This window comes from Papaver somniferum, chromosome 6, assembly GCF_003573695.1.
Source record: "Papaver somniferum cultivar HN1 chromosome 6, ASM357369v1, whole genome shotgun sequence".
In the NCBI taxonomy this organism is placed as follows: Eukaryota; Viridiplantae; Streptophyta; class Magnoliopsida; order Ranunculales; family Papaveraceae; genus Papaver; species Papaver somniferum.
Window position 1 is genome coordinate 67,987,770 of NC_039363.1, and position 10,410 is coordinate 67,998,179.

A 10,410-nucleotide genomic window follows, 5' to 3' on the forward strand; every position below is an offset into this window, starting at 1 on the left:
CGCTAATTAGATAATTCCAAGTTAGAAAATCATGTGAACATGTGAGGTATTTTCCTTGTATCACAAAAAAGAATATGCATTCGTGGTTCGGTTGGTAAAAGTAAGGTTGTGAATCAATAATAGTGGTCATAAACATTCAATACTAAACAATAATTCACAATCCCAATAAGATTTTGTGAATAAAGTTATCATAAAAGTGTACAAAGCTATATCAAAATTGACATGATTGCATACCCTTTGGAAATTATTGCATTGTAGCCTTATCTTAAAAGACAAGGTATGCATACACTTGGCGTTTCATGTACTCTTGCCTTTATAAAAAAGTTCCATAACTATGTCAAAATGGACATGGTATGTAGGGCTTTCAATGGGTACGGTTTTTCCTGGATACCATTGGACTTGGAATCTAACCCGATAAAGATGGGTCTGAGTCCAAAAGGTTTCGGTTCTAATTTAGTGGATCCAGAACCGAACCTAATACAAACCCTAGATAGTCGTTAGGTCCAGATACCCGTTGGATATTGAAGAACTATTAAATATTTTCTTGAAAACTTCATATATATATATTAATCTTTTTGATTTAAATCTGAATTACTTTTATACAATTAAATATAAAAAAAAAATCAAAGTCAAAACCAGATAAATACTTTGAATTTCTCCAAAAGAACTAATGACAAAATGAAATAAAAGGTACCCGCCGGGTATCTACATGGCAAATGAATCCACTTAGGATTTTGGACTGGACGAATCAATCGGGTCCAATAGGGTTCTAGATAATTGAGTACACATTGACCACCCTAATGGTGTGCATACATAAATTAGTTCATGTACTTTTGTCTTTCATATATATCCATTCATAAACATACCAAAAAATCACAGGTATGCATACCAAAAACAGTTTATGTTACTGTTTACTTGGTTAATTTTCAAAAGATCAATTTAGACAAAAAAGAAAATAGTTTGTAAACAATAAATTGATCTTGACTAAGATTGCTAAAGATCTATAAACAACCATTGCTTGATTCATATTTGGAGATTGATCAAGACAAGCTTGAACTTGAAATTATTTGTTTGGAATATTCAAATCATACTAAAATGATACAACATATCCTCATAATATAGAACGGTAGAAATATTGAATAAATAGGATAAGTTAGTCTTCACATAAGTTTGTTGACAAAGTTCCCACGAATATCCTCTTTTTCCCTTCAGTTTTCAATCTTCGGGGATATTAGTTGATATTTGATACTAAACTACCATGCTTTAATCCTAATATGAGAGTTAACTTTAGTATACTTGAAATCAAGATATAATATTCTTCAACAAACTTGGGATAGAAATACTTATGAGTTTGTCCGAGTGATACCCTGACAGTTATATTTAGACAACTTCAAGTAGGGTCTACAATTATGCCGAATGTTTTTCTACCTAAATATTAATTTTTATTTTTTATTTTTTGAAGTATTGTTTATAGGAACAAAACTGTTATACCTAACCATGCATAAATAGTTTTGTTCCTGCAAATCACTTCAAGTATGATCTACGATTAGGTCGAAAAGGGTAAAAATCTAGCCGTAAAACCTATTGTTTGTGCCCATAATTACGTAGTGATTGACTAGTATAAACTATTATGTACGAATGCCATTCGTTATAATATATGGTTACAGGGTTATTGGTTTTAATTCCACATAGTCTTATTTCGTCTTATTTTGTATCCCTTCAAAATTGTTGCAGCCGCAAAAATAAGGTTTGTCCATCATTTCATGTAAAATATACTTGTAAACTGCTTTGAAATGAAATTAAGTTGGAAATATTGATGTCAAAAGAGAGATATATTCTTTTAATCGCTTAATTTTGTGTACCCTTTTTAGCTACTCTTAATCTATATATACTTGTTGCACTAAATTTGAGGTCCACAAATCATTTTGTTTTACCTAATCTAGTTACAGTAAAAACCCCATATATTGATACTCCATATATTAATAAACTCTATATATTAATAAAAAATCATAGCCCAACTTGGGTCAGTTATAAATAGTAATAACCTCCATATTTTAATATTAATATATTTTTCTAGTCCCATCATGAGGGATTTACCTCCATATATTAATATAATCAGTCATTATTAGGAATTTATAGATCTTGTAATCGAAATTTAAGATGAAATAAAATATTGATCTATAGTTGTTTGAGAAAATGATGTAACTTTTTGGATTGTTATGGAATCTTTTGATTTGCATATGCGTAAGATTGCAATACTATGGGCTCTTTATTATTGAATCCAAAATATTTCCAACTTGTCGAGCATGTTTAAAGCTTTTTGGCATGAAACTTTTGGTATTTCTGTACTATCATCATCATCATTATCTCCCTTTTCTCATTGTCTAATTCCATCGTTGATTTCTTCTTTGGTTAAAGCATATACGACTTATTGCTCATTCGAATGATTAAGGAAGACATCTATTATCTTTTACATACTTTGAGTTAGCAAAAAGAGTCATTTCTTTTGGTATACCTCCCTATATTAATAAATTCCATATATTAATAATTTTGTGAAGTCCCAAAACTATTAATATATGGAGTTTTTATTGTATCTATATTATAAATCTCATTCCCAATGAATTGATTGTAGCTGCGTTTTTTCTATAATTACACCCAAAAAAACCTACCGAGAATAACCCATGAAACATGATGTAAACCATAAACATTAAGTAAGTGCAGGAAAGTAAATATATCCACCATGGTTTTTTACGTCACTTCCTTGAAATTATTTCCTACTTCGCCCGTTTCTTCATTAAATTTTATGCCTCATATTTGAACTTGGTCGTCAGATGGCATAATCAACTTTCAAAAAGTTTTGACTTAGTTTAAATGGTAAATACCTTGGTTCAGGTGCAACAAATTATAAGGTTTTGTTTTTTGCTTTGTGTCTTAGCTCTTATTTCACTTCCCTTCAATCAAATGCTTCCACGTGATAATCAAGATATTTTACCCTCACACATATGTCACACAATAATTCCCTCTACCTAAAATCATGTTATCTAGATTATCAATACCTACATACAGATTGCAAATCATTTTGACCGGTTTTTCTTATCTTTATTAGAAAGAAAGAATGGAAAACAACATATTAAAGAGTTCCTGAATAAAGACAAAATACAAATAGAACCGGCTTAATGGGGTGAATCCACTGTATGCACGTAACATTCCAAATGTATTACCCATAAATAATCGATCGGTTTATCCAAGAACTCATATTATCACACGAATGACAAAAGGTGGATCAATGCGGGCACTGTCTTCTATCAAATGGAAAAGAGGTGAAATGAGAACCCTTTGGATTGTTTTCTCTGATACTGCATTAAATCAAGTTACGACTCTGATCAAAAGATTCTTTTAGTTTACTTATGGTTATACTATTAGAGTATAAGATTAATCATGGTAAAAGTTTTAGTATTGGGGACACACCAAATTAAGAACGTATCCTAGTTTAGAAATTTCTAATAGTTTCTTGTTCGTGTTTAATGTGCAAATAATTGTTTCTAATAGCTATGCTAGATTTAGGGATTTCCTTCCCCTGTCTTCTCTACCATCTTTGTTCCTATTCTTTTGTTGGTTTCCTTAATTTGGGTTCAACCTATCTTTTGACATGTCGAATCTATGATTTCAGCAAACATTTAAGGCTTTCAACTTATTAAGATTTTGGTTTTTCTATTAAGTTTTCTTTTTTTTGCCGATGTCATTGTAGTATCGTGGTAAATTCATTGGGTGATGATACCAGTGACCGGAGTTCAAAACTCGTCAGCACCAAAACCAATCAAAAAAAAAAAAATCTTGTTTTTCTCTGTCAAATCATCTTTGGGGTTTGTTATTAGGGAATTTTGTTTCAAAATCTTGTTGTTTGGATGTTTTTGCTTTGTCAATTCATGATGTGGGTCAGATTCACTGGAAAGGTAGTTTCCAATAGAACGCCAACTTCAACAAGAACAAAACTAACATAAAACACTTCAACAGAAACAACAAGGAAAGCAAAAACAACAACAACAACAACAAAAGCAACAGTAATATCAACAACAACAACACCAGTCTCTGAGACTCATTAACCACTTCAGACTGATTCAGGCCACAACATACCGGTTCGGACCATTATAGATCGATAAATACCGATTCTGATTAAGCTTGTTACTTTCTACTATATTAGTTTAATTTTAGTTTGTTACTTTAGCAACTTTATTATGGAAAATCTTGAAAAGTGGATGGATCATTTGCCGATTGTTGTCTTCAACAACCCAGACATGACCTTTTAATTTAACTAGTTATGACAAACCCTGAGAAATAGATTGGTCACTTGTTGATCCTAACATCTCTATATCGTGCAATTATGTTAATTTTTTTGGTTTTGCTTATAACAATCGAAATATGGCCATTTGACCTAGTTTTGTTTATCTATACTAGTAAAATCGCATGCACGATGCGCTTGCCTCTTGAACCGGCGATTCCGCGTTGTGGTGAATATAAAGTCATATATTGTATTTCATTTTTCTCAAAACACAGGTGAGTTATACACATCACGTAACAATGAAGACCTAAAGGGCATGATGCCTCGTCATGGAAGGATAGACCTATAACTTGACCTCTCTCTGACATAGTAATTTCATGGTATGCATCAATATCGGAGAAATTATGGAATAGTTGAAAACATGCATAACCTTGCATATAAAACTCAAGCAGACACAAACACCAACTTGATTACAATTCTCAACTACATAAACAGGGAACTAATCATACACATCATAAGAAATCAGTAGTGCTAGGATGACCGGGAGGAATCTCGTGGATTCTCCGAGGGCTCTAATAGGGGCGGGCCCTGCAAATCTCAATGGTGTGATGGAGCCCAACTTCTATTAGAGTCCCGGAAGAATCCACAGGATTCCTCCCGGTCAACATATCATTGCTGATAAACAATTGATTTCACCATAAAATTTATGAACTATGGTTCAACTTTGTTACGGTAAATTCATTTCACGACAATTCTTTGTAAAATGAACAGAATGGCCCATATTGTGTTTCAGCACCACCTTTCAACCGTAACCATAAAATGGTCTATCAATTCATCATCGAACAACTTATGATCTCGACATCAACATTGCATAAAACAATTGAATTCATACCGGCATAGTCATAATTCCAGCACAACAAAACACCTACAAAAATTCAATGGAAGAAGAGGTATTTGTTTTGCAGGACAAAAATACTGCAAATCGCGAAGGGGGAACATGAGCCTATTATCGATACATGCAATTTAGAAATTAGAACTAATAATATTATGAATTTCTGAGATTATGGAATCTTGGTTTCTATGTGCATGCTGTGCTTCTCGACCTTGCTTCTCGTGTTTGGTTTTTCGGTAATGTAAATTGTACCCATCAGTGCAAGGTGTGAAACCTGCTGCCGCCGTGAGTCAAATGCTACAAAGGAAAAAACTTCTTGAATGGAGGATTTCAGGTTGTCACATTGTGTCTTAATGAAAGTGATGTATGAGAAGCTATTCTAGTCATGCGATTACCAACAAAACATGTTATGTATAGAATCCAGATTATTCAACGTTTATTGCAAGTGGAAGAGTGGAAAAAACCTACAGTTTTCTCAGTTTAAGAAGATCAAGGTCACCATATATATGAGAACATTGAATAACCATAATCAAACAAAACTACTCGGGTAGAAATCACATAGTATTAGGTTCAGAATGTAATTTTTGTATCCTAGGAATTCCGTCAAACAACTGAAAGGTATAACATGGAGAACCTACGACGAAGGAAATAAGGTAAATTTTGTGCAAACCTACCGTATGAAATATGGAAATCGTTGTAGGTGACGCTGTAATCCAAATTTCAGCTGATTAATGTTCGGGAAAAAGAATCAGCAACGGCCTTTTCAGATTTCACCAAAATCTCATGATGACACAGCCGAATAATCAAGAACATAAGGGGCTCTTTCGTATTGAATCGGAACTGAATACAGAGTATAAAAAACACGGAGGGGAAAAGTGTTAAAATCTTGTCGGTCCGTTGAAACTCACCCTTTTCTTTATTATAGTAAGATTTGGCATTTGACGACTTTGATGGTTGTAATGGTTGAATTCCTGAATTGTGGGGAGTTCTGAGTATTGATGGTGATAGCTTAATCTTTGAATATGTTGCCTTGAGTAATCTCAAAAATTATTCCTATAACAATCCTGAATCCGTTTTAGCGATGAGATTTGCCTCTTTTTCGAAAAAAAAAAAAATCTCACGTGACTTCTCAATTCCCATGAAATTGATTACATGAAAACAATTCAGACTGATTACGTTAAAAACTGAGAATATAGTAATACCGTGATTTATTATTCAAAAAAGCAAATGTTTGCAAAACACAAATAGAAAATTACTAAAACCTTTTGGTTTAGGATATATTTATAATCTTTGGGTCCTTAGTTGGGTTGCACTAACGTGGACAAGGTGACGCGGATACGACGGGGCACGAACACAAACAAATTCTCAAAAATCTGAGACACGCACACGCTATGAAATTAGTAATCTGTCCTACTAAAATGTATATATTATGAATGTAATTTCTTAACAATGATAATAAATTATTCAGGCACTTTTAATAGACATTTATTTTAGAATAATATATGACATATGCATGTGATGTCATCGATGTGTCTATCCTGGAGACGTGCACGTCTAAGTGTCGGACGCGAGTCTAACACGGGCACATGACCATTTGAGGCGCGTCCGTGCTACCCAGGTCCTTAATACTAAATTTTTTACCTCTAGTAGTCTAATGTACATCAAGAGTTCTAGATCACAAAATTTTGATGTTGTGTGGGAACCACGTGGCAAACGATGTAAGAACCAGTAACAGCTCCTTCCAGTTCTAATCCGGGATGAAATCAGCCGTGTAACCGATCATTCAAATGCGTCGGCACCGCATGTAACAGAAGCTGTACATTTATTAGATTAAAATCTGACATAAAAAACTAACGAACTGATATGTATTGTCTGTTTCCTAGCTACTATCTATACGTGTCTGAGTGTATTGGAACTAACGATTTTACAAATGAAGATAAGCTTCAAACTTACTATTCAAAACCAATCCCCTTGAAATGAAGAATACCCACTGACTGGCAATGCAGTCATCAAACTTAACTAGCTGCTCCTTGCTACTCAACCTAAATCTTGAAAAATTTCTATGACATCACACTTAAACAGAACAAGACAGAGCGAGCCATTGGGTTATCTCTATCGAATTAACAAGGCGCATTTTAGCACAAGTATCAACATTTATCTCTTTGGACAAATAAAATAATAGTATAAAATGATATCTTAATCAGACGGGAAAATCAATAATAGAAGTTACATCAGTAATTCACAGTTGTTATAAATTGGGGAATGCTTGGACGAACTATTGCATGAACTTTTTTCCTTCTACTGTTGTAACGAAAGCTAGTTTATAGAGTTATAGTTTCTTTTCTGTCTGAGGTTCTAGCCATGGCTTCATCATTCTCAGTACCTTCAATGGTAAGTTAACAGTTTCGCCACCTTTCTCTCTACCTGTCTTAGCTAAAAATTACTTCTAGCTTCTTAGTTTTTAATTGAAATATTTCGTTTGAGTAATTTGTGGAAATGGGTATGCAACTGTGCATGTCAGTTTCATTTGTCAATGATTCTCGAATTTTACATTTGAAGTTCTTGCCGGAAGCTTGTAACCCTGGTACATGGTCTAGTTAATCATATCCATATTAATTAGTACCACGCTACCACCAAGCACTCTGTGGGAATACCCATGTTTTTAGTTTGTACCATCTACACCCACGCTCGACTAATGGATTTCTTAGGTGTTTGATAAGACAGATCTGTAACTTTTGCGTTCCCGCTTTCTAAATTTCGTTACATGCATCTGCTCTGGTCAAGACCATGTTATTATGTTTACGAAGCTTATTGTGCGATCTCAGCTAAAAATTTATCAGAATCATTTGAGTATCTGTGAGAACAGAGTACTCACACCACTTCCTCGGGCTAGTGTGTCTTGTCCTGCCAAAAAATACCTGGTTTTGAAAATGAAAAAAAAAAAAAAAAATTGAAACTGACGTGAATCGAACACGCAACCTTCTGATCTGGAGTCAGACGCGCTACCATTGCGCCACAGATCCATTTTGTACATTTGTTTCATAGATATTAACTAGTTCTCTTTACATACAATTTCTAACCCATGTGCAATGACTGTTTTTTTGACAGATTATGGAAGAAGAAGGTAGGTTTGAGTCAGAAGTTGCAGCGGTGCAAGCATGGTGGGGTTCCGAGAGGTTCAAGCTAATTCATCGTCCCTACTCAGCTCGGGATGTTGTCTCCCTACGAGGAAACCTCAGACAGAGTTACGGCTCCGACGAACTCGCAAAAAAACTATGGAGAACTCTCAAAACTCACCAAGCTAATGGAACTGCCTCAAGAACCTTCGGTGCACTCGACCCTGTTCAAGTCACCATGATGGCTAAGCACTTGGACTCGATTTACGTCTCTGGATGGCAATGTTCGTCGACTCACACTTCAACCAACGAACCAGGTCCTGACCTCGCCGATTACCCTTACGATACTGTTCCAAACAAAGTTGAACATCTCTTCATGGCTCAGCAATACCATGACAGGAAACAAAGAGAAGCTCGTATGAGTATGAGTCGTGAAGAAAGAGCAAGAACTCCTTTTGTGGATTACTTGAAACCCATTATTGCTGACGGTGACACCGGTTTTGGTGGTGCAACTGCAACCGTTAAGCTGTGCAAGCTTTTCGTGGAACGTGGTGCTGCCGGAGTTCACATCGAAGATCAATCTTCTGTAACCAAAAAATGTGGTCACATGGCTGGAAAAGTTCTTGTTTCAGTGAGTGAACATATCAATAGGTTGGTTGCCGCTAGGCTACAGTTTGATATCATGGGAACCGAAACTGTATTGGTTGCTCGAACTGATGCAGTGGCGGCGACATTGATTCAGACTAATGTTGATACTAGAGATCATCAGTTCATCTTGGGTTCAACTAACCCACAATTAAAAGGCAAGGGTTTAGCCACTGTTCTTGCTGCTGCTATGGCTAATGGAAAAACAGGAGCTGATCTTCAAGCTATCGAGGATAACTGGTTGTCAATGGCAAACTTGAAGACATTCTCTGAATGTGTTGTTGATGCCATTAAGAGCATGAATCTTGGAGAGGCAGAGAAGAGAAGGAGATTAAATGAATGGATGAACCACTCTAGTTATGATAAATGTCTTTCTAACGAACAAGGCCGAGAAATTGCTGAGAGGTTGGGACTCACCAATCTTTTCTGGGACTGGGATTTGCCTAGAACCAGAGAAGGGTTTTACAGGTTCCAAGGTTCGGTAATGGCAGCTGTTGTTCGTGGTTGGGCTTTTGCTAACCATGCTGATATCATCTGGATGGAAACCTCAAGCCCTGATATGCTTGAGTGCACTACATTTGCTGAAGGTGTGAAGGCCAGACAGCCTGAAATCATGTTGGCTTACAATCTGTCACCTTCTTTCAATTGGGATGCATCTGGAATGAATGATAACCAGATGATGGATTTCATTCCTCGCATTGCAAAATTGGGGTACTGTTGGCAGTTTATAACTCTGGCTGGTTTCCATGCTGATGCATTGGTTGTCGATACGTTCGCTAAGGATTTTGCTAGGAGAGGAATGCTTGCTTATGTTGAAAGAATTCAGAGGGAGGAAAGGGTTAATGGTGTTGATACATTGGCTCACCAGAAGTGGTCTGGTGCCAATTACTATGACAGGGTTCTTAAGACTGTTCAAGGAGGTATCTCTTCTACTGCTGCCATGGGCAAAGGTAATTTCCACGCTCTCCCTTTTCTTAAATTCCTACCGTTTAGATATTGGGCATTCCTTGTTATGGATCATTTTATATCTGAATTTGTTGTACATTTCTTACTAAAATTTGAGTAATTTTCTGTCTCTAGGTGTGACTGAAGAGCAGTTCAAGGAAAGCTGGACTCGACCAGGAAGTGTGGAGATGACCGGAGGCGGTGCAATGGTGAATGCAAAGTCAAGGATGTAATAAGTCTAATGATGATCATGAGATGAAGCAAGCTAGCTATGTTACTTGCACTGATAATGAAGAAGGGTAGTTCATGAAGTTTTAATTACGTTTTATCTATTAATTAAGTGGACTTCATTAGAATAAGTATATTTTCATTAATTATTGTATAAATAATTCCAGGAGGGATATTATTGGGCTTACTTGATGATCATGGTTTTGGCATTTTAAGCCAATATATTTCATGATGGTTGGAACCTCTTTGTATAAGGTTTCTCTGAAGCTTATGAAAAATATTCAAGCAGTGTGTTTTTGAATTTG

At 35.5% G+C, this 10,410-nt stretch overlaps 1 protein-coding gene and 1 non-coding gene across 2 annotated transcripts; one reads left to right on the forward strand and one right to left on the reverse strand.

Moving 5' to 3' along the window:
• The first annotated feature begins 7,472 nt into the window (after positions 1–7,472).
• On the forward strand, positions 7,473–10,389 carry LOC113285749 (isocitrate lyase-like). Its single transcript, XM_026534522.1, has 3 exons — positions 7,473–7,562; positions 8,280–9,882; positions 10,013–10,389. The coding sequence occupies exons 1-3, from the start codon at positions 7,533–7,535 to the stop codon at positions 10,108–10,110; spliced, it is 1,731 nt and encodes a 576-aa protein (XP_026390307.1). The 5' UTR covers positions 7,473–7,532; the 3' UTR covers positions 10,111–10,389.
• TRNAW-CCA lies at positions 8,123–8,194 on the reverse strand. The gene has a single exon. It is a non-coding gene; the product is annotated as a tRNA-Trp (tRNA).
• Positions 10,390–10,410: the final 21 nt, after the last annotated feature.

What these genes read in the sequence shown, in the direction of transcription:
- LOC113285749 (XM_026534522.1), top strand. Translation starts at nt 7,533, where the DNA reads ATGGCTTCATCATTCTCAGTACCTTCAATG. An exon ending in CATTCTCAGTACCTTCAATG is followed by an intron (nt 7,563 to 8,279) that starts GTAAGTTAACAG and finishes TTTTTTTGACAG; the next exon opens with ATTATGGAAGAAGAAGGTAG. An exon ending in TACTGCTGCCATGGGCAAAG is followed by an intron (nt 9,883 to 10,012) that starts GTAATTTCCACG and finishes TTCTGTCTCTAG; the next exon opens with GTGTGACTGAAGAGCAGTTC.